Source organism: Orycteropus afer, unplaced genomic scaffold, assembly GCF_000298275.1.
Source record: "Orycteropus afer afer isolate SDZICR_OR568_19922 unplaced genomic scaffold, OryAfe1.0 scaffold00061, whole genome shotgun sequence".
NCBI lineage: Eukaryota > Metazoa > Chordata > Mammalia > Tubulidentata > Orycteropodidae > Orycteropus > Orycteropus afer.
Genome location: NW_006921648.1, coordinates 3356791 through 3381881, shown reverse-complemented (window position 1 = coordinate 3381881; position 25091 = coordinate 3356791). Strand labels below are relative to the sequence as shown.

The 25091-nt window shown below is 48.3% G+C and overlaps 1 protein-coding gene across 1 annotated transcript in view; it reads right to left on the bottom strand.

Annotated features, from left to right (window-relative positions):
- DNAJA3 (DnaJ heat shock protein family (Hsp40) member A3) overlaps positions 1-23498 on the bottom strand; it is a 39903-nt gene extending 16405 nt beyond the window's left edge. Inside the window, exons 1-6 of the mRNA XM_007939584.2 lie at positions 23288-23498; positions 16981-17114; positions 10241-10324; positions 8075-8275; positions 7314-7466; positions 482-629 (exon numbers count right to left, since the gene is read on the bottom strand). Coding sequence (XP_007937775.1) covers positions 482-629; positions 7314-7466; positions 8075-8275; positions 10241-10324; positions 16981-17114; positions 23288-23498 — 931 coding nt within the window. The remainder of the gene's footprint in view (positions 1-481; positions 630-7313; positions 7467-8074; positions 8276-10240; positions 10325-16980; positions 17115-23287) is intronic.
- Positions 23499-25091: the final 1593 nt, after the last annotated feature.

The following is a 25091-nucleotide window of genomic DNA, read 5'->3' as shown; positions in this document are numbered from 1 at the left end:
AGGTGACGGGGGCTGCGAAGGTGGGGAGGCTACAGAGGCGAGGGGGCTGTGGAGGTGCGGAGGGCTGTGGAGGTGAGCGGTGCCCAGAGGCAGGGATGGGGATGCTCTTTGTGGCCTCAGTAGTAGAAGTCACTGAGGGGTCTGGACCAGGGTGCAAACCGTGATTCCTGTGGGAAGACACCCCAAGGGGACCAGCGGTGGTGGGGAGAGCAGTGAGCAGGCTGTTCCAGCGGCCCTGGGGCAGGGCAGCCGAGGGGGTGAGGGGGTGTGAGGGAGGAGTGGAGCTCTTCTCCACGGGGGCAGAGCGGACAGCTGGTCGCCTTTCCCAGCATTCCGTTCAAGGTGGAGGCGAAGTGGTACAGAGGGAGATGCGATGTGGTCCCAGCTCCTCCCCTCCAGGCTGTAGGCCGGAGGCCAGATCACTAAGGCAGGCCCTGGGACGGCACTCCCCAGCGCCCTGCGCAGAGCAGCGCGGACCCACCGGCAGGCACGGGGATCACCACTCTCTTCTTCTGCTTGGCCTGGCCGCTCCCTCTGCAGACCACACACGGGGTTGTGATGATGGAGCCTCGGCCACCACACCTCCGGCAGGTGGAGCGCATCACAAACGGGCCGGTGTTTATGGTTTCCTGACAAACCGAGAAAAAGTGGGAACCTGAGGATGGGGCAGATGCTGTGAATCCGGGGCTGGCCATGCAGGACACGCTTCCTCAGACAGGTGCTGAAACCCACAGATGGCACGGCCACAGGGCGCAAATCGCCGGAGCACACCGATTCCGAATTCTAAGCCCATCACCAGACTGAGCACCTGGAACCAGAAGCTGAGCTGGCTTTAAAAGGTGATTTCCCCTCTACTTACAGAAGCGATCGCTGCACAGGCCTGTGAGGTGAACATGCACACCAATCAAGTATGGGAGACCAGCAGGGCAACTATGTGCAGAGAGACAGCTCAGAGGGCAGGAATGCACAGAAAAGGAGGACACAGGGGTAAGGTAAGCAGAGGGAAGAAGAGGAAAGAGAGTCGTTACATACGGGACTGCAATCAACACGAAACAAAACACACATGAACTGCTGAATGGAAAACAAATGTGCTCTATGAACTTTCACCCAAATCACAACTACCAAAAAAAAAAAAAAAGGAAAAGAAAAGAGCAATCATTGGGAACACAGGCAAATCAAAAGGGGAAAATGACAACCAGACGCCCATCCACCCCCTGCCCCAGGCTGGCGTCTGGTCACAGAGCCAACGCTGCCTGCTCAGAGGGTGGCGAGGCACACGCTGCAGGGCCTGGCTGCGTCCCCCAGTGACCCGCCCCATCACACGTGCCCCAGGAGCAACGAAGCAGCAGTCCTCCTGCTCCTGGCACCCCCCAGCGCCGCAGTCTACCCCTCAACTCTGCCCATCCACTTCCCCTGAGCAACTGGGCGGAGGTGTCCCACCCAGCTGGGCTCCAGAGGTCGGGGCCAGCCTGATAGAGGGGGCTGGGCTGTGGAAAGCAGATGTGAACAAGAAGAGAGGCCACCGTGGGGTAAAATGCACAGGATGTGCGTTCAAATCGACAGGCGAGAACAGAGTGGACAGACTTTCTCCCCAGAGCTCCTCCACCCAGGCCACCCTCCCTTCTTCTCCCCTAGCTTACCACCCCCGCCTCAGGATCTGCCCAGCTCCCAGATCGGCGAGGGTGACACCCTGCAGCTGCCTTACCCTCTCACTCTCACTTGACATCCAGAAAATGATTACCTTTTTATTTAACGTCTTCAATTTTTTTAAAATTATGAAACACATGCTTGCTACGACCAAGGAAAGGATACAGAGATGCGTGAAAAAAATGTTACCGATCTCCCCTTCACCCTGACTCTCAAGACAGTAAAACCTGAGAAAGCCAGAACCTGTGTGAGACAGAAACCTGTCAGAGAGGGAAAACGCAAATATTTTCCACTAAGGGAAAAGTCTAACACTCCACCCGGTCAAAGGAGGAAAACTTGCAAGACCCAGAAAAACATAGCAGTCTGGTGGTCATGGGCCGGCTCTCCTGGATTTCACCATAACCAGCTCTTACTAGTTAATCATTTGAGTTTGTCTTTCCACAACTTTCTCTGTTAAAAAAGGGTTTTTTTTTTTTCTTTAATAAAGATATTATAAAATTATATTATACACACTATTCTGCAACCTGCTTGTCTCTTTATCTTGACGACAAACCACAAACACCCTTCCAGACTGATATAGCACCCACTGCCCTCAGGGAGATTCCAACTCACAGCAGCCCTGGAAACTGAGCAGAACTGCCCCACAGGTTTCTAAGGCTGTCAGTCTTTCCAGAGCAGACTGCCTCACGTTTCTGCCACGGAGCAGCTTTTGGGCTTGAACGACTATCTTTTGGTTAGCAGACAAATGCTTTAACCACCACGCCACCAGAGATCCCTAGGCCAATATACACAGATTAATTTTTTTACTTTAATATTTAACTTATTCTTCAATGCTGAAAAAAAAAAAAATCCCTGCATTTTGACCTTTGGTTCAGATGCCTTTATTTTCGTTAGACTCCCCAAGGGGGAGCCGCTGAGGTAAATTAGTGTTTGTACTGTAAAGTACCGCAATCATAACGATAACCTTTTGGTACAAAGACCAAGCTGCCACAGTTAGAGAGCAGATGGGCCTGCTTGCCTTCTCATTCCACAAATCTTTAAATACATACAGATACACGCACACACACATGTCATAATTACTGAAAAGATAATATGGAACAAAGTACAAACTTCAAGAGTGAAAAGTCAGGTATCCCACTCCCATCTCCCTATTCAGTCAGGTATCTTCTCTAAAGGCCACCAAATCAAAAACCACACCCACTGCCGTGGAGTCAATTCCAACTCACAGCATCCCTGGAGGACAGAGTGAAACTGCCCCAGAGGGTTTCCAGGGCTGTCAATTTTTATTAGAAGCAAAGCCCAAACCAAACCCACTGCCCTGGAGTTGAATTCAACTCACAGGGACTAAAGAACAGAGTTGAACTACGCCATAGGGTTTCCAAGGCTGTGAATCTTTATGGAATCAGACCACCACATCATTCTCCCACCTAGCAGCTGGTGGGTTTGAACCACTGACCTTCCTGTTAGCAGCTCAGCACTTTAACCACTGTGCTGGGACTCCCCAAAGGCTGCCGATACTGTGACAATCCTACATCCTCCTCTGTGCACACCCACGCACTTCAAGCTTCTGTACATGAGAAGGGAAGTGCCCGGCACATGGGGCTCTGCAGTTGCTGTGCTCTTCTATAATCAATAAATCCTCTTGGGAAGCACTTCTTGTCAGTGTGCCATCTTCTGCCACATGCGTAGGCCCCAATTTTTGAGACAACTCACTCCTGAGGCCCCTCAGGCTGTCCCAGTCCCTTCTGCTACACCCACACTGCGGGGGACATTAGTACAGATGGAAACGCTGGGTCACAGGGACATGGATGGGAAGTGTTAGCAGCTACTGCAGGTTCCATGCCCAAAAGACAGGCAGTGCTCACGCCAGTGCCACACGCACACCCCCACTCCCTTGGGCTCAGCCAACACCTCATCTTGCTGCCTGGGGCCTGTCCCTGGCTGTAGGGAAGGAACGCTTGCTGGTTGCCTGCCTCTGCTCTCCTGTCCAGCCTCGACCAGTTTTTCTAACAGGCTGCTTGGTCTTCTGCTCGGAGGGCTACTATGGCAGGAACGCTCACTCTTTACCAACGTGCTACAAACACTTCTTCCCAAACTTTACGTTTTGAGAGAAATACATTTTGTCCTTACTATCTTACCTTAATAATGTTCACTTCAGAAATGTTTGTTTTTTAAAAAAGAAAAAAAACATCACATCCTTTCAGCCACTTCACTTAGGGTCTTGAAAGAGAGAGGGCTGAGAAAAGCAGAGGAAAAGCACCGTACCGAGTGCAGCAGGAACTCGGCTCAGAGCATGGCAGCAGGCACAGCAATCCTCCGCTTCTCCGGGAGCACCCTCTAGCGGAACACAACCTCAACTGCGTTTTCTCAGACCACACTTAAAATGGATCTTTCCGGCAACAGAGTATTCTACAAGTAACTCTGAGGGTCTGTTACGTGCCTGGGACACGATTTTTCAGACAAGTCACTCTTGAAGCCCCTGAAGCCATTCCAGTCCTTTTCTGTTAATACCCACACCACAAGGGACCCACTGTTTGTGTGAAAGTGGGAGCTGTAGGGCACATTAGCACAGATGCAAACATCATCTACTAGTGGACTACTAGTCATTAAAAATCACAATGGTGGTTGCAGGACTATTTACGATAGCAAAAAGATGGAAACAACCTAGGTACCCATCGACAGAAGAATGGATAAGCAAACTACGGTACATGCACATGGTGCAATACTATACAACACTAAAGAATAATGCAGAATCTGCAAAACACCGCATAACATGGATGAACTTGGAGAACATTATGCTGAGTGAAATAAGTCAATCACAGAAGGACAAATATAGTATTAATTCATTATTGTAAAAGCCAAGGGAAGGTTTATACAGGAAAGAAACTTTCTTTGTTGGTTACTGGGGTGGGGGGAGAACTGCCAAAAAAAAAAAAAAAAGCATTGACCCACATCACTTAAGTTTCGTGTATTTAAGTGTATGTAAATATGTAAATTATATTTCAATAAAATGTATTTAAAGAAAAATGATGGAGGAACCCCCAAGACTACAGTCCTTAGTCCTTTGGATCCAGAGCTAAACTCACTCCTGTGGCTCAATTTTCAGCCAAACAGGCCTATGAGATGAACAAGAACTCCAGGGAGGTATGCACTCCTTAGACCAGCCAATCACCAACCACAGGAGATGGAAAGGGCAGCATGTGCCCAGGGATAAAGCTCAGAAGGCAGGAGGGGACAGGAGAGAAGGATGAACGGAAAAGGTAAACACAGGGAGGAAGTGGGACTGCAGTCACGACTTGAAACACAATGTGTGTGGATTTTGAATGGAAAACTGGTTTGCTCTGTAAACTTTCACCCAAACCACAATAAAAAGTTAAAAAAAAAAGACTAAATATTAAAATTTTAATCTATTAAAAATATTCAAAGATGTAAATATGCTAATGTTATCACTGTAAGTAAAAGATGAGAAAAAACTGTATTTAAGTATAATTCTCAACTATGTTAAAAATTATATACATGGAGCCAAAAATAAAGTCCAAATAAAAATAACAAACATTAAAAAAAAAAAAAAACAGAACTCAAATCATTGACAAAGGCCTAATTTACTCCATTTATAAAGAGGAACTATAAATGAATAAGAAAAAGACCAAGCACCCAAGGAAAAAAGACAAGAGATTTAAATTCACAGGGAGAAACTGGCTCTCGGCGTTCAGGAAAGACATCCAACCTCCCACGTGACGGACACCTGCACACTCCAAACAGCAGGAGGCAAAGGCACACAGTGTCGCAGCCAAGGACGCAGCCAGCGCTGTGCCATCCCTACGGCCAGGCTGAGAGCGTGAGGACACGTCTGTGTTAGGGGACACTGTAGCCAGGAAAGGGGGGCAGCTTGAAACACTGAGCATTTCCAAAATATGCTGAGAAGTGGACACAAAAGTCCGAGGTGCAAAACAATCTGACCCGTGCCCCTGGTGGGGAAGATGCACCCCCTGTGCACACATCATCCGGCACTAAGAACACCCCAGAGACCACTGCTGGAGGCCGCCGGGGAGGCACAAGGTGAGCCTAGGGCATCTTTTTTTTTTAAGATAGAAAGTAAGGAAGTACTCAAAGAATAATGGGGACACATCCAGAAAACAAAGGAGCCAGCCTGAAAGGACAGCCACTGGCCAAGTCTGGGATAATCTGAGCACCAAAGGGAGTAATCCAGGGAGAATCCATGAGTTCATAGTAATATGAATAAATGAACAATGAATGGAGGAAAAGGAGAGTTCTTCCTTTGAGTTGAGTGTCAGTTACTAAATGTGGAAGTGATATTGGAATCAGAAAGAAAGCACCCATCCGCAACCATCACGGTAATAACTGATTTAAGCAAGAATGATCAACGGATGTAAAAATGAGTGAGGACGTTTGATGAAGAAAAAGGTATTTACACCATCAAGGTATCACCCCACACTCACTAACTAATTTCAAAGAGAAAAACAGTAACTTTAGGTGAAAAGGCCTGGTGGACACTGCCTTCATCAAATCATCACGATCAAGTTCAACATCACCCACAACGGAATAAGCTGACACCCTGGGACGCCTGATATGATGCACAGAAAAGAACATCACATCACTCCTGTGGTATTTCTGCCAAAAAAGCATTACCTGAATCTTATCCAGGGAAAATGTCAGATAAACCCAAATTCAGGGACACTCGACTAGATAACTGGCCTGTAACCTTCAAAAATGTCAAGGTCATGAAAAAGGCAGGCTGGGACACTGCTGCAGATAAAACAGACTGAAGATGTGACAACCAATGCAACAGATTATCCGGGACTGGCCCCTGGACCAGGGATGACACAGCTAAGAACTAGGAAGGCCACTGGAAGGACAGTTAAGGAGGCTTCACCACAGACAACCCTGTATCAATGGTCAGAGTCCTCATTTCCACAGCTGTACTGTTGTGACCTGAGAGGGCTCTAGTTCTCAGAAAAGACACATGGAAGTATTCAGAAATAAAACCAAAAAGCACAAACCAGTTGCTGTTGAATCGACTCTGACTCACGGTGACCCCACGTGTGTCAGAACAGACCTCTGTGCACCACAGTTTACAACGGCTGATTTTCTGGAAGTAGATCACAAGAAAATGAGCAAACCAGAAACAGTAAAGCAAATGGGACAAAAATGCTGACAACTGGTGAGCCTGGGCGAAAGGGTAAGGGAGTTCTTCACACTACCCTATACATCCGAATTACAGCAAAATTAAAAATTGCTGAAAAGATAAAGGAGCGTATCGGGAGGAAGTGGGAGGGGAGCTATTGCACTGTGGTAAATTGTAGTCAATGTTGTGAGACAAAGTGTATGTGAACTGCTGTATGGAAAGTAAATTTGCTCTATAAATTTTCACTCAAATCACACACACACACCAAAAAGATAAAGGAGAAGGAATTCGACTCAGAATAAAGTTTAAGTCTTTCCTCACCGTGAAATGACCAAAATATTCCAAAGTGAATTTTCAGAAAAGACAGCATAGTTTCTTGGCTCCGTCTATACTGTCTACCTACCGAGACAGAGCTCTCCTGAAGCATGTAGAAGGTTCTGGATAAAACAGCTACGAAGTCTCAAGGCCCTCAGCATTTGGGGAGCATAAGGAAGCGTGTGTGGGGGGGGGCGGTACTTACCATCCCGGAGCCACCACAGTAGTGGCAGTGCTGCATCTTGGTGCCGGGCTCGTTCCCTTTGCCATCACACCGCTCACAGGTGTCAGTGATGTTCACCGTGAACTCCTTGTTGACACCCTTGGCAGCTTGATTGAACGTCAAGTCCATGATGTACTGAAAAGACCAAGGGGCAGGCCTGTCACCCTCCTCTGCACCGTGACCAAGGTGATGCTTGGGGAGGCGGGCTCACATCACAGATGAGGGTCTGCCCCTCAGGGTTTGGAAGAGATCCCATGTGTCTCATCTGAAGTGAAAATACACTTTCCTGTAAACTGGGAATATTCCCAGGAAATGTCTGTGCACAGCACTTTTGGTCCTGAATCATCCACAGTGCTAACTCCCGTCAGCAAACACCCCCCACACCCCGTCTGCTCCACTAACGTCTTAAGATGCCATAGATATGGAAGAGGTAGTAGGGTTGTCAGTCTCCCTTCTGACTCTGAGAACAGTGCAGCAGGCGCTGGTTAAAATACCTACCCCTCACCTACCCTTCATCGTGAACTCTGAAAGCCTTAGATGCCGCCTGGCTAACCAACTGTAAGAACACAGTCAACATGGAAGGGCTTATACTGTTGCCTGTAGGAGTGTCCAGTGACTGGGATTAGTGTCTACCAAAGTGGCTGCCTCTGGATCATGCCATCTCCATGGCTTCGATAAAATTCCTGTTTTCATCACACTCAGCCTAAAATTCTGACGACCTTTCAAAACGAGGGGGCACCTACCTCCTGAGGCTGATCAAAGATGCCCTGGAAATCTCCAAACGATGATGAGGAGAACTCCCCAAAGATCTTCCTGAACAGCTCCTCGGGGTCGATGGTGGGGCCTCCCCTCCAGTAGCTCTGCCCGGAGCCACCAGCCCCAGGGTCAAAGCCTGCGGCACCGTATGTATCGTACTGCTTTCTCTTCACTTCATCGCTCAGCACCTACCCAAGAAAAGGCGGGATGGTCATGCGCCCATTTCCCCTGGGGTGCGGGGGACAGCCAAAGTCATACCACGCACACCACGCCAACCAGCAGCACCACCCACGAGGAGACCGCTGTGCACAGAAACATGTATGACAAGAGGGAGAGAAGGGTGGCACAATGCATCGAATGGAATCAGGGTCACTGAGCTGCATGCGCAGAAATGGCCACACCTGTGTCTTTGCTGTGTGTCCTCTACAGCCAACAACAGAAAGCTGACAAGTTCTCTGAGCTGGAGTGGGACCAGGACTTCAGCAGCAAGGAGAGGACAGAGCTGACTAATGATCCAAGTGTGGGACCTGGAGGCTACCTGGGGGCTGCCTGTGATATGACAATGTGTGCAGGTGGGAGTCCCAGAACAGCCTCCCTGGCAACCTGGGCTCTTCCTGACCCCTTGTCTACTTCTCAGGGGATGCTAGTGCCAAAGACATGCACAGAGCCTTCCCCTGCACCCGCCAGTCTCCCAGAGGTGGGAGCAAAGGTCTGCAGGTAGAAGACACCAGGTAAACGTTTGGAAGGCTGTATTCCCTCGTACAGACGTACGTAGGTATCTGTACAAAACTGGTAAGAGGAGCTATGCTGGGCAGGGGGACAAAGGAGGGATGAGAGATGCACACCTCTCCCTCTTGCATTATCTGTTTACTTTCTCTCCCCCTCCCTAATTCAAAAGAACTGCAGACATGAGGAAGGGTAGCTTCTGGAGACTCGTGTCCAAAGGCAGAAGGAAAGTGATACACTGACGACGGCGTGGACCGAACAGAGGAAGCACGGTCACACTGGCGGGAACCCGGCTTGTCGGGAAGTCCGCGCGGACCAACGAAGGAAAACAGCCTCCTCCTGGATCAAGCAGGAAAGTGCTTTGCTCCCCGGAGGGAAAGGGAAGGGTCTTCTACCAAAGCGGCTGCCTCCAGACCAGTCCATCTTAGCTGCTTGATAAAATGTCTGTTTTCTTGATAAAATTTCAGTTCTGCCTCGAATCAAAGGGGGACACTCAGGAGGCCAGGTAGAGCACGGCTGGACGCTGAGGGGCCAGGCGGAGCACGGCTGGGCACTGAGGGCACTCGTAGGGTGCCCGGCTAAGAGGCAAAGAAGGCAGGTGGAATGGGAAGAGGCAGATGCCATGAGTGGAGGCAAAAAGGCAGAAGCCCTTAGGTTCCTGGGGGCCCTTGCTTCCTGATTCCAAACCCCCTTCTACCCTCAGCTTGCTCTCTCCTTCTAAGAATATCCTCTCACCAGAAAGTAAAGCTCAGCATCCACAGAGGCAGGTTCAGGAGCCTTTAGTGTATCATCAACTAGACTGAGCCACTGTAATAAAACTTGTGTTTAAAAAATACACTTTCAAACCCACCTTCCCACAGAGGTAGCTGGCAGGGAAAAGACGCATGAATTCAGTAAGTATTCACTCAGCTGGGGCTGCTCTTACATGGGGCTGCATGCTCTTGTGGGTAAGTATGCAATGGCCTACACATCCCGGACCCCAGCATGGCAGGGGTGGTCTGGAAGAAGGTCTACTGGCAGACTCCTGGAAACGCCAGAAGTTGTTTATGGACATGTGCTCATCTCTGATGGCATCTTGCCTTCTTCCAGGCTCTGCTACTCCCCTGGCCTGCTCCTTTTAGAATACCCACTGTCCCCAGCAGACAGCAGTGCACAAGCCAGGAATCTGTTAATCTGCAGGAACAAGTGCTGGGCCCCTTCCCAAACTGGCTACAAATGTGAGCCACCTGCAGGAGCTTTGCTGTTACAGACTGCCTGGCCACTTCCCTTGAGATTCCAAGTGAGCAGGTCTGGAGTGAAATCTAGGGATTTTTAGGGGGAAGGGGGTAGGATGTGGGGGACATGGCCTTCACACAGACCTTGTGGCGTGACAGGCCGCCTGTCCACCGTCTGTGAGCTCTGATTCACACACACACCAGTCACATTACCTCGTAGGCTTCTGCCAACTGCGAGAACTTCTCCTTGGCTTTGGGATCATCTTTATTTGTGTCTGGGTGGTATTTCTTGGCAAGCTGAGGGAAGAAATGGTGAATGATCAAGGACACAGGAACTATCGCAGAACCTGTCCTTCACAGCAGATGGCTCTCTCGAGACGCGGCCCAAGAGCAGTTCCTAAGACTTCAGATTCTTAAGAGTTGCTTCAAATCTGAGGTGTATCCACATCGCCTTAACCACAAGTCTCTATCAAACATAACAATGCACTCTTCAGAAGTTGGGCAGCTTTGTAAAAGTAGGGTGCAAATGGGGTGTCTGATAGGATATCACTTACATAAAACGGGCGAGTGATGAGACAGGTCGACAGGAAGGACTGAAACATCTCAGGCGGTATAGGCAGGGCCGACTCCAAAAAGCCTGGGCTGGAGATACCTGCTTAACACCCATGGCATGAGAAGCCGCCTTCCCTTTAGGCAGCTGACACTACTGACCACACAGAGTAACTGCTAAAAGGTGTGCAGAAGGGCTGTATCCTCTCACCATACTAATTCAGTCTGTATGCTGAGCAAATAACCCCAGAAGCTGGACTATACAAAGGACATGACATCAGGACTGGAGGAAGACTCATAAACAATCTATGATATGCAGATCACAAACTTGCTTGCTGCAAGCGAAGAAGACTTGAAGCACTTACTGATGAAGATCAAAGACTACAGCCTTCAGTATAGATTTCACCTCAATATGTAGAAAACAAAAATCCTTACAACTGGACCAATAAGCAATCTCATGATAAATACAGAAAAGACTGAAGTTGTCAAGGATTTCATTTTACTTGGATCCAAAATCAATGCCCATGGACAAAGTACCAAATGTGAGTCATCAACATGGTGACACTGAGGAAGAGGAAGACATAGAGAGGTACATGGGAGGTGCAGACAACAAAGATGAACCCTTTTGCACATACAGTACTGCATTGTCAGTGAAGGCAAACACGGGTATATGGGTGGATAGATGGGTGGAGAAGCTGAACTATTAGGTATGTCTATGCAGCGGGGAGTGTAGCTACCCAGAGGGACCAAGTAGTTGAACCTGTGGGCTCGTGACCATAGTCTCAGGGGACATCAAGCTCAATTGGCATAACATACACAAAACCTTGTTCCACCTCCTACTTTGGCGAGTAGTGACTGGGATCTTAAAAGCTTGCAAGCAACCATCTAGATTCAACAATGGTTCTCTCCTCATCCAGAGCAAAGAAGAATGATGAAAACCAAAGATTCATGGAAACAATTAGTCCTGGCAACCGGTACACTATGTGATCCTCAGCCTATACGACTACAAGACCAGAAGAACTAGATGGTGCCTGGCTACCACTGTCAACCACTCGGAGGGGGATCTATATAGGAGATCTTGGATAGAGAAGGAGAACAATGTGAAACAGACTCAAAATCATTTGGAGAAAAAAGGGGGGGCCAGGTTTGCTAGTCTGATAGAGCCTGGTGGAACCACTGAGACTATGTACGGTCCATAGCTGCCCTTTAGGGGTAGAATTGAATCCACACCTGTGGCTTCCAGCCAAACAAAAGACAAGCATAAGAGATGAACATGGACCTGTCCCAGTCGCTACTCGCCAAAGTAGGAGATGGAACCATGTTTTGTGTATGTTATGCCAGTTGAGCTCAATGTCCCCTGTGACTACGGTCCCGAGCCCACAGGTTCAACTACTCACTCCCTCTGGGTAGCTGGCTGTGAGGTGGATACACTCCTTGGAAAGAACAATCATGGGAGAAAGAAGGGCTATTTATGCACAGGGAGATAGTTCAGGGGGCAGGAGTGCATGGAGGGATGGACACAGGGAAGAGGTAACTATCAGGAGGAAGTGGGAGGGGAGCTGTTGCATTGGGGTGAATTGTAGTCAATGTCATGAGACAACATGTGTGTGAACTGCTGTATGGAAAGTGAATTTGCTCTGTAAACTTTCACCCAAATCATAATTTAAATAAATAAATAAATCCTAAAAAAAAATCAATGCCTAAGGAAACAGCAGTCAAAAAATCAAGTGACATACTCCACTGGGATAATAATCTGCTGCAAAAGACCTCTTCAAAGTGTTAAAGAGCAAAGATGTTACTTTAAAGACTAAGGTGAGCCTGACCCAAGTCATGGTGTTTTCAATCACTTCATACAAATGAGAAAGCCGGGCAATGAATAAGGAAGAGAGAAGAAGAATCAACACCTTTGAATTGTGGTGTTGGCAAAGACAATGACTATACCATGGACAGCCAGAAGAACACACAAATCTGCCGTAGAAGGAGCCAGAATACTCCTTAGAAGCGAGGACAGCAAGACTTCATCTCCCACACTTTGGACAGGTTTTTTAGGGGGACCAGTCCCCGAGAAGGACATCATGGTTAGTGAAGCAGGTCAGTAAAAAGGAGGAAGACCCTGACACGATGCACTGACAGTGGCAGCAACGACGGGCTCAAGCACAGAAATGACTGTGAGGCTGACACAAGCCCAGGCAGCACTTTGCTCTGTCATGACAGGGTCACTGGGGGTTGGAACTGCCTTCACGGCGCTTAACAACAAAAGGGCCTCAGTACCTCATCCAAGTGGAGAAACAGCTCAGGATCATTTGCAGCGGTGTGCACCTGACCAGCAGCTCTGCTGTTCCAAAGTTAGCTCTTCCTTAGAGAGAGCTTCACTATGTCCCCTGCTGCCCTCTGGTGTCACACAGGTGACTTTAATCCTCTTCCACAAAACAGCCTAGCAGACAACTGAGACTAGATAAAACTCATTGCTGGTGAGTCAATTCCGGTTCATAAAGACCCTATAGGTCAGAGCAGAACTGCCCCATAGGATTTCCAAGGCTGTCATCTTTAAGGAAGCAGCCTTCCACGTCTTTCTCCCATGGAGTGGCTGGTGGGTTTGAACTGCTGACTTTCCACTTAGCAGCCAAGCACCTAAACACTGTGCCACCTGGGCTCCTTCAGACGAGACAGCGTGACCGTCTAAGTCCATTCTCTATGCTAAGCATCAAGACCCACAGCCAGCTTTCAATCTTCCACGCCGGTGAAAAGAAGCACTGTGGCTTTTTGGTGCTGATAGCATTCCTGCAAACATGGTGAACGTTCCTAAAACCTGCCAGACTTTTTGTAAGAAGTGTGGCAAGCACCAACCCCACAAAGTGACACAGTACAAGAAGAGCACAGATTCGCTATCTGCCCGGGGAAAGCGGCATTACGACAGAAGCAGAGTGGCTATGGTGGGCAGACTAAGCCAATTTTCCAAAAAATGGCTAAAACTAAGATGATTGTGTTGAGGCTTGAATGTGTTGAGCCCAACTGCAGGTCTAGGAGAATGCTGACCAGTAAGAGGTGCAAGCATAGTGAACTGGGAGGAAATGAGAAGAGAAAGAGGAGGTGATCCAGGTCTAAGCTTCATCTTGTTTTGTTATCAAGACAATAAAACCTTGAGGTGATGTTTTAAAAAAAAAAAAAAAGGAAGCACCACAAAGCACTAGTCCTGTGGGAAAAACCCTTGTTCACATGTCACCAGGTTTGGTTTTCAGGAGGAATGAGGACATGGACAGATGTTGCCAGAAGCACTGCCCCCTCCCCAGGGCCAGGCCCAAGGCAAAAGTGGCAGAAGGAACAGTACCAGCATTCAGGGTACAACAGCCACAGGTGGAAAAGGTGGGGGCAAAGCCCCATCAGTCCCCCCAACTCAGCCTGCCTCGGACATAGTCTTACTCACGTAGGCCACATGCAGGGTGCTGAGCCCTGCAGGGCCCTCCGGGGTGGCCAGCAGACTACAATGGGCTATGAGGCTCCAACATCACGTGATCCCAAACACAAAAGATCCCAAAGCAAAAGATACTGATAAGTTCATGAGACCAAGTGGAAAAGAGAACTTCCTGCAGCCAGAAAGACCTGGACCTTAGGCTCCTGGCCACCACAGATGGACATATGCATATGTCATAAGTTCTCAGAGCCTCAGTTTCTTCATCAGCAAAGCAGGGATGTTAACAGCTTCCCACCAAGCGGCCAAGAGCGTAAAATGACATGATGCATGTACAGCTTGCATCAATGTCTGACAAAGATGACGGGGCAACAAAAGCTCCTTTAAAAAATGTCAGGTTTCAAATTGCACAGCTTCACCTGATCTGCTTAATTCCATGCCTAAAAATCCAAATGGATCCCTGCTCTCTCAAATGAAGTCTCGAGTACTTGCCAATGCCCTTAACTGTCATGTTAACTTGGCGCCAGCCTCCAGCCGTTTCATCTTCTTCCAACTTGGCAGCAGGTACCCTGGTCTCCTGCTCAAAAAGACACACCACTCCTAAGCAGATCTCCGCTTCCCATGCTACGCCTCTGTCCATCTCCAACTGCAGAAAAAACAACTGACCCAACCACAAAGTGGACAAAGGATCTAAAGAGACATTTTTCCAAAGAAGACATAAAAGTGTACAATAAGCACACAACATGACATTCACCATCACTGATCGCTTGTTGTTCTGTGCCGCTGAGTCAGACCCAACTCACAGCGACCCCTCTGTGGGTTTCCAAGGCAGCATCACTATGGATGTAGATGGCCCAACCTTCCTTCTGAGGAGTGGCTGGTGGGTTTGAACCGTCAGTCTTTCACTGATCACAAGGAGAAAGAAAATCAAAACCACAGTGAGATACCATTCCATACCCAACAGGACGGCTAGAATCAAAGATACCATCCCATACCCAACAGGACATCCAGAATCAGAGAGATAGATGATAATGAGCGCCGGCAAGGCCGAGGAGCGATTGGAACCCTCATATACTGCTGGTGGGAAGACAGAATGTGCAGCTGCTTCGAAAAACAGTCTGGCGGTTCCTCAAAAAAGTTAAATATAGTTACCACAGGACCCAGCCAATTTACGCCTTAGTATACATCCAAAAGAAATGAAAACATATGTGTCCACACAAAAATGTGTACACAAATGTTCATAGCAGTATTACTCAAAACAGGCAAAAAGCAGAAATAACACAAATGCCCTTCAGCAGATGAATGGCTGAATCAAATGAAGTATACTCACACAATGGAATACTGTTTGACCTTAGAAAGGAATAAACCTTGTTACATGCTACAGCATGGATAAATCTGGAAAAGAATGTTTCTCATACCATCCATGACAGTGAAAGACAGTCATAAAAGGTCCCAGATTGTACCATTGCATTTATATGAAATATCTACAAAAGGGCAATCCATAGACAGGAAGTAGAGAAGCAGTTCCCGGGGTGGGGGGAGCGGAAAGTGACTGCTAATGGTTATGGGGTGTTGTCTGGGGTGATGAAGATATTCTGAAATTGACAGTGGTGGTGATGGTTGCTAAGTTCTTAAATATACTAAAACCCAGTGAATTGTACGCTTCAAAAAAAGGTAACAGAAGGAGCAGCCCTGTCTTGGTTCTCTAGTGCTACTAGAACAGAAATAAAGTGGATGGCTTTCACAAACAGAAATGCATTTTCTCACAGTTTTGGAGCTACTAATCCATATTCAGGGGAAGGCTTTCTCTGTTGGCTCTGGGGGAGGTCCTTGTTCCCTGGTTCCTGGCATCTCTCTGCCCCCGACTCTACCCCCGCGGTTATTTCGTTCATTTTATATTTCAGTAGAGACGGACTCAATGCACACCCTACACTACCCTGTCTTGTTGACGTAACAAAGACAACTCATGCCCAGATGGGATTATAACCATACCTACATGAATTAGGATTTACAGCACATACTGGGGTCTTAACTCAATCCATACCACCACCCAAGCCATAAGCTATTAGGTCTGATCTCAGTCAGTATTTGGGTCACAAATACCAGGCTAGTTTTGCCCGCCCACTGAAAAATGAAAGGACATCAAGAATCTCATGAGTTTTTCATAAAGGTTGTTGTTGTTGTTGTTGTTTTTGTTTGCCGTCGAGTCGGCCCGACTCATAGCGACCCCTCCTTGGGTTTCCGAGGCAGTATCACTACGGAAGTAGGAATGCCCAACCTTCCTTCCGAAGAGTGGCTGGTGGGTTTGAACCGCCAGCCTTCTGGTGAGCAGTCAAGTGCCTTAGGCACTATGCTATCAGAGCTCCTTTTCATAAAGGTAAGCCAGTTTAATTTCATGAATCTTTTCTTTATTCTGACATCCTGGCCTTCCTAGTTTAATGGTGGTAAGACGTTTCCATTCACGAAATGATGCTGCTAGACTGTACTTGGCCCTTTACCGTCTGTGTTCGGCCAAATACAAAAGTCGGCAATCCAGCATCAATGGCCCTGAGTTTTATGCTTTTGGTCAGAGCTAACCAAAAGTCTAGGAACCACTGGCCCATATAACTCACCACTCTGATTAGCCCTGAGACATTCTGGGATCGGATCATGGGACTCTCATAGTTTCTTGGTTAAAAACAATAATTCTAAACCCAAAGACTTTTTATCTTTACAAAAAGAACTACTACTTATACTTAGACCAGCATACCCACTGATTCTGAAGGCACAGAAGAAAATTATGTGAAATCTCTGCCTCTCCTCTTTTCTGAAGCCTGTCATCACAGTGTCCCCAACTGAAGAAAGCGTATAGCAAAGGCCACCTTTATGCCATCAGCCCACACTCAACTGCATGACACCTACATGCACAGACGGGCACACACTGCACTATCAGAACCAGCTGGGCCGACAGCCCTCACTCCACACTCCAGGCTCCAAAGGCTGACTCTATACACACCTGGTAGTAGGCTTTCTTGATCTCTTTCTGGCTGGCGTTTCGGGGCACTCCTAGGATCTGGTAATAATCCTCTTTGGCCAAAGGGCTGCTCGTGTGGAAGGAGGCGGTACAAACAAAAGGGTAACTTTTTACTCCTGGAAAAGAAAAACAGAAAGAAAGAAAATCACCCTGGTAATGTGCTGAACCAAAGAAAATGGTGAGTCAGCTGCCGAGTAGGACAAACCTGTAAGGAACAGAGAGCACACCTGGAGGTTCCTACCAAAGCCCAAACCAAACCCACTGCTGTGGAGTTGATTCCGACCCACAGCGCCCCTGGAAGAGAGTGGAACTGTCCCACAGGGTTTCCAAGGCTGTCAATCTTCACAGAAGCAAAACCCAAACCACACCCACTGCCGTGGAGTGGATTCCGACCCACAGAGCCCCTAGAACACAGAGGGGAACTGCCCCACAGGGGTCTCAAGGCTGTCAGTCTTTACTGAAGCAGAATACCATATATTTCTCTTGCGAAACAGCTGGTGGGTTGGAACCACCAACTTTCTGGCTAGCAGCCAAATGCTTTAACCACTGTGCCACCAGGTCTCCTACAAATAATGCACTTCAAAATGGCTCAGGCCCCTCATTCCATCAATGTGAAACAACAGTGGAGTCCCACCTGCAGTCAGTTCTGCTGCATTATACTACAGCTGCGTTACACTTCCTAGGGTCTAACACCAGATTGGGGTTGCACCTAAGGGACACTCACAAAGGGGCTCAACACTCCCCCAGACACTGACTGAGCCCCTAGCTTGTGCTAGGTACTTTCGAATGCTACCTCTCACTTAATTCTGCTACTCTCACCTAATTCTTAACTCTTCCATGCAACCTTGGTGATCTGCTTACATGGTCGTTCTCAAAGTGGGGTCCCTGGACCAGTAGCATCTCCATCAATTTGTTAGAAATGTAAATTTCCAGGCTCCACCCTAGACCTGAACCAGAAACCCTAGAGGTGGAGTCCAGCAAGCTGTGTTTTAAGGAGCCCTCCGAGGGATGAGTGATGCACATTCAAGTTTGAGAAACACTGTACTAAAGAACAGGAGCCCAGGAGGTACAGTGGTTAAGGCATGTGGCTGCTAACCAAAAGGTCAGTGATTCACCCCACCAGCCACTCAATGATGAGAAAGATGAGGCAGTCTGTTTCTGTAAAGATATACAGCCTTGGAACCCCATTTGGCAGTTCTACTCTGTCCTATAGGGTCTCTATGGGTTGGAATTGACTTGACACCAGTGGGTTTGGTCTTTGGCTTGGTACTAAAGAAACAGTTCTTGGTCTTCTTAGAGTGGCAAACCTGAGAGACTAATGCAAGTTCTGACCCCTCCCCTAAAAGGAACACAGACACACAAACTGACTACAACATCAGGGAGGCAGGCAGACTCCAGGTTCAAAGGGTCTATGCTGTCTGCCCCAGAACAGACAACTTCAAAGGAACCAAAGCACGAGTCAAGTAGCCAATTACACTGCCCTTCTTCCAAGGCTCTTGCATCAGCAACTCCAAAGAAAGGCTGATCTCTGCTCGGCCAACTTTTCCGCAGGGACGGAGCACACAAGCTCAGACCGGCCCATCACCAGGGGAAGCTAGGCAAGTTGCTCTACAGAGTCAGGTCCATGGGGAGGGCAGAGCTAGGGGTAGCATGGGGCTAGCTAGTTAGGGCAGAAGGGACAGTGGTGTCAAGAAAGGGGAATGAGGGTCGAGGAAGCTGCAGGTTTCTAAGTGGAACGTGCACCTGCAGGACAGAAGCTCGCGTCTCCTCCATTCATTCAGCCAACACTTCCTGAGTGCCACGTGCTGCTCTCCACATTGGGCACCGCAGCACACGAGCCAACTCCCGGAGACGGTAGCTATTTAACAACCGCACAGTGTCAACCAGTATCTTACCACTGTCCTAGGCACGGAGGATGCAAGAATGAAACACTCACTGCCACTGCCCACAAAGCCTGCTCTGGCAGTACTGCGAGGCACCATGACGAGGACAAGTCCAGGGGGAGAACACACAAAATGGCCACCTCACCCTGGGTTCATCGATGACAGCACTACTGACATTTGGGGCTGGTACTTCCTCGTTGTGGGGGCTGCTCTGTGCCCTGCAGGGCTGAGCAGCATCCCTGCTCTCTATCCACCAGATGCCAGCAGCAGCCTCCAGCCCCCAGTTCACAACCAAACACGTCCCCTGGGGGTAAAATCGCCCCCAGCTGAGGCCACTGACAACTCAACCTAAGGTCAGGGAAGGTTTCCTAGGGCACCTGCTGTTAGTGAGTTTAAGAAAGGATTCGACTATGTCTAGATTTATACCTATTGTCCAGGCGTGGTTACTGGCAGCATGCCACGCCTGGTGTGGACGTTACATTATATGATCACCTTAGGTTCAGAGAGCGTGAGTGGTTCAGGTAAAAGCAAGCAGTAATGACCTAGACTATTTAGGAAGTACAAATACTGTGACTACAAGACTATGCACATAGGTACATATGAACGCCTGTGTGTGTGTGTGTGTGTGTGTGGTGGCAGGGATTGGCTAGAGATGATAGTGATGATGATGACGAATGAGGCCCAGGAATAAGCAGAAAGGCCTGCAGAGCCAAGAAGCCAGCAATTTACCCTGAGGGCAACAGGCGGCCAGTGAAGGTTGTAAACAAGGAATTGATCAGGTTCCCATATGAGAAGCAGGACTCAGAAGGAGGACTGGAAGAGGATGCTGAGTTAACTTGAGCACAAAAGATAAGCAAGGGGAATGAGCATACCCGAGACCAAAAACCCACTACTGTTGAGTCATGTTGACACAAAGCAACCCTTTAGGACAAAGCAGAACCGCCCAGGGGGTTTCCACAGCTGTCAATGTTGACAGAAGCAGACCGCCACATCTTTCTCCATCAGAGCAGCCGGTGGGTCCTAACAGCCAACCTTTTGGTTAGCGACCAAGTGCTTAACCACTGCACCACCAGGGCCCCTTGGCACACAGTAGGTGCTCAATAAATGTTAGGCTGTTTCCACCAATTTGAGAACTTCTGGAAAAAAGACTGAGTGAAAAGAGGTCTTAATCTCAAGTTAGAATAAAGAGGAGACTGGCAAACCAGCAAGTAGATGACAAACCACCCTCAACTACTGCAAGTCAGACAAGTTTTGACATTACTAAAAAGGCACCAATAGACCAGAACTAGATGGTGCCCAGCTACCACTACCATCCACTTGGAAGGGATGTAGGAGATCCTGCATAAAGAAGGAGAACAATGTGGAACAAAACTCAAAATCCTCTGGAGGCAAAAAAAAAAAAGAAGGTGGGGACCGGGTTTGCTGGTCCAATAGAGCCTGGTGTAACCACTGAGACTATGGCCCCTAGCTGCCCTTCAGGTCTGGAATTGAACCCACAACTGTGGTTTCCAGCCAAACAAAGTATAGGCATGTGAGTTAAACATTTACCTCAAGTAGACACACACCCTGGAGAGAACAATCATGGGAGAAGGAAGGGCTGCTTATGCACAGGGAGATAGCTCAGGGTGCAGAAGAGTATGAAGGGATGGACACTGGGAGGAGGTAACTATGGGGAGGAAGTGGGAGGGGAGCTGCTGCATTGTAAATTTTAGTCAGTGACATGAGACAAAGTATATGTGAACTGCTGTATGAAAAGTGAATTTACTCTGTAAATCTTCACCCAAATCTTATTAAAAAAAAAAAAAAAGGCACCAATAATGAGCGATAACTAAGAAGTGTTCAATTAACACACAATTTTTTCCCCAAGAAAATAAATGCCTTCCCTTTTTTAGAGCCAATGGGAACACGATTAGCATCCATGGCAGTTCTGAGAATGGCCACCCCACTGTCACACAGTTGCCTTCTCTCTCTCTGCCCTGGGTAAAAGGCAGGCAGGGATGTCAAGGGTAGTTTCTGCTTTGTAACTGTACTACTAAAGCTGAGAGGTCGCTGACCAGTGTTTGGAGCTGAGCTGATGAGTTTAGCTGTGGTCAGAGACGAGAGTGCCCCACCTCTTGTGTATTCTGCAACAAAACATGCCACTGTGACTATGGGTTCACTTGGGGAAGAAAACTGACTGCTATTCTTTTGTTAACAGTCCTTACGGGACGTGATGGATCCTATTTATGGACCCCACAGAAGACTCAGGACAGACCTATCTCTCTTTCTCTCACACACATACACATACACACACACACAGTTATCAAAGATGCCACCCAAACTTGTACACATACAGTATGAATGAATTTAACTTAAAGAGTTGCAAGCCACCTAAGGGATTAATACTTGAACAAAAAGACACAGCCAGAATTTATTTAAAGATTCCTGTTACTCACGCAGATATAAAATGTCAGCAAAACCTAAAAATGACCACTCTTGCTGATAGGGAAGAATATGACATGACATCTCCCCAAATAAGCTTGAGAAAATTGGACAACTACTCAACAGGTTATCATTCGATCCATGAGAAAATGATCGCAAGAACAGAATCTAAAAAGCAGATGGACTGACCATACTATCTAGTCTCCTTATTCCCTGCTGTATCCCCAGTGCCCGAGACAGTGGCCAGCATGTGATGGCTCTCAGTAAGTATCTGTGAATGAACACATTTTTACGGTTAAGGAGAGAGGCTTAACAGGATTAAATAATTCACCTAGGATTAAATAATTCAACCAGTAGAGGCTGGTCTGCTCACCCTCAATGCCCAGGCTATTTTTTTCACACTGCACAGAGTAATCATGATTACTGATCTGTCAATAACTGAAGATCACCTAAGTTTCCATAACAGGAAAAGTTGTGTGCTGTTGAGCTGTTTCCGACTCACAGGGATCCTACAGGACAGAGTAGAAATCCCCCAAAGGGTTTCCTAGGCTCTAATCTTTATGGAAGCAGGTCACCAGGTCTTCTCTCCCACTGAGCTGTTGTTGGTCGATTTGAACCACTGATCTTTCATCAGTTAGCAGAATGCTTTAACCACTGCACCACCATGGTGCCTAAATAGGAAATTAACTTGTGTAAATTATCTTATCAAGGCCTTTTAATTGATCTTTCTAAATTGATGTTGTATTGTTGCTAGGTGCCCTCGAGTCAAGTCTGACGCATAGCAACCCCAAGTGGCAGAATTGAATTGCCTGTTAGGGTATCCTAGGCTATAATCTTTACAGGAGCAGACTGCTGAGCCTTTTTTCCCACAGAATCACCAAGTGCTAAACCACACCGCCACGAAGGCTCCTTTGAAAAACTTGTTGTCGTTATGTGCCGTCGAGTCGGACCCGACTCATAGCGACCCCTCCTTGGGTTTCCGAGGCAGTATCACTACAGAAGTAGATTGCCCCATCTTCCTTACTAGGAGTGGCTGGTGGATTTGAACCTCCAGCCTTCTGGTTATCAGTCAAATGCCTTAGGCACGATGTAGTTCAAATATCATTTGCAGAAACTCTAAGGGACCCTAAGCAATGTGTAGACTAGTGCAACTGAGGCAAACAGGAGGTTTTTTGAGGTTTGTTCCTTCCTCACTAAAATGGAAGTCACCCAACACACCTCATGGCTGTAGTTAAGGCTTGATACATTCAACATCACTTCCACCAATGAAGGCAGCAGCAGATTTCAAATCAAGGCGCCACCACTTCTCAGCTTTATGAACTTCTCCAAGTAGGCACTACGCTACCAGAGCTCCCTTTTTTTTTTTTGAACACGTGGAAATGTGAGGCAAGGAGAAAACCTGTGCCGGGGACACAAGAAGTGCTCAAGAAACGTAAGGCTGTATTAGTATTACAATCACCAATTTAAGGACTTTGAGTGGTGGTAGGAAAGGCTTATTCAACGAAATGACAGCTCCGGGTTCGGGACAACTCCTGTCATCTAACGTTAAGCCTGGAGGTCACTTCCTCTGTGAGAGCCTCAGTTTCCTATTCTGTAAAATAGGATGACAATCCTTATCTTGCAGGGCTGTGTGACGATCAGGTGTCTGGCACAACCGCAGGTGCTTGTCGAATGGCAATTAGCTCTTCCCTTCCGCTAGAGTGGAGAAGTGGGAATGGAACATAGCCGAGGAGCAGCGGCAGGCCGGAAGAGGCCTCCAGATATATGGACAATGAGGTGAAGGTTTACGGCTTCCAGAGCTGGCCCCTTCGCCGCTCCTGAACCGCCACATGGCCCTCGCTGGCGCCTGTTTGCCTGTCTCCCCAGCAATTCTGCGCCCAGGTCCAAAGACACCCTTTCACCCCGCTCCCCTCGTAGCCAAAACGAGGTGAGTCTCTCTTTTCCAGGCCCTAGAACCCGCTCTCGGCGATGGAGCCTGCCCTCACCTGTGAGGCTGACACCGGGTCTCAATGTCAGCAGCGCCCCTGGGCCTCGAGCTCCCAGGGAGGGCGCGAAGGCGGTGACGCTCAGCTTGCGGCCCAGGAACGTCCCCACTGCACCCTCCCTGGGCGGCCGGGCTCCTCTCCCCGCGGCGGCCGGCAGCCGAGGGGTCCCCACAGCCACCAGCAACCAACGCGAGGTGCACCGCACCGCCATCTTGGCCCGGGGACACTGCGCCTGCGCCACCCGGCTCAAGAAGGCCTCTCGTGGACGACGCTCGCGCGTAGCGACGCCTCTTCCGGGGGGCGTTGCGCGCGCACGCAGAGACGCAAGCGTTGCCCACGGTCAGCTGTACTGTGAATTTTTCTGGTACCCAACAGAGAGAGAGAGAGGGGGAAGTGAGGTTCGCTCTGCAGTGCTTGCCTTGAAAGTAAGCTTGCCTTGCCGTTCTGGGCTGAATGATCAGATACTGCACCTTATCTGTGGAAGGATGTGGCTGAGTTTAGCTGCATGGAACGGCCTGAGGCTCCCGACAATGGGGACGGGACTACAAGTTCCGGAATGCAGTGCAGAGTCACGTGCATATCCCAGCAAGCGGTGCGCGGTTTCCCTCGCCTTGACCCTGACTTACACACTGTTGCGTGAGTATTACTCATGCTGCCTCTGCTCAAGCTACACGAATCACTGCTAACTCCCAAAGCCTGGTCTCAAGTTCACTTTCTCTCAGGCACATTCTACCATGAACATGACTTTGATCGCTCGGCTGTCTCCTTAGCGAGTTAGGTTTCTCCAAACCTGTAGTGAACTTGCACGAAATGAGAGCTGAGTTGCCCAAAAAATGAATTTGGTGAACGGTGTGAGCACCTGCTGTACGTCATGCACGTTCTAGGATATTGGGGATACAAAGATGAATGGCGTACCATCCCTGATCTGGAGGAGCAAACAATGACAATCTAGAGAGAAAGTTAGAGCAATGTGAGATCACAGGCACACGACGAGGGGTGCATTCTGTTTGGGGGGCAAGGGGTGTCAGAGAAAGCTGCTGAGAGGTAATATTCCAATTCGGCTTTGATAAGAAGGGCATCAGGTAGGGGTGAAGGGGAAGAGTATTCCAAGTAGCGAGAACCTCAAATGCAAATGTTCAGAGACACAGATGTGCTTGCTCTGTTGGCTTAAGCCCTAAACTTAGGGTTGGACAGAAAGCTAGAAAGGTAGACCCGGCCTGGTTGGAAGGCGCTCTGGAAGCTTGCAAAGGAGTTTCGACTTTTCACATTCCCATCATCAGTAATAGGAAGGGAACCTTGAGTTCTTGAACTGACAGCTCAAGGACGGTTTAAGATCTGTGCTTTTCCACCTTTCAATATGGAGGATTTTTACTGTTAATGACTGTGTAGAAATAAAATTGGGGATAAACTAAAATACCGAAAACTGAGGAAGTTAGAAAGCCAACAAAGGTTTCACACCAGGGAGCCTTCCTCTAGGAGGGCCTTACCCTGAGGTGGCAAATGAAAGTCCCTTCAGCTCTTGTCCTAAGCTTTTTATTCCTGCAAGTTGTACTTCCCTACCAGTCCCCCTTCCCTAGGTGCCCTGCCTTCCCTAGGTATTGGATTCTCTGTGGGCCAGCAGTGGTGTTTAACTTCTTGTTCTTGGTATTCTCAGTGCTTACCACAGAGCCCTACTAGTGCGCCAAGTACTGGAAGAGGCCCTTACATGGATTGTCTTATTTACTCTCCTTTGAAGGAGTTACTATATGACCCTGTATTAAAAAAAAAAAAGAAACTCACTGCTGCCCAGTGGGGTCCGACTCAT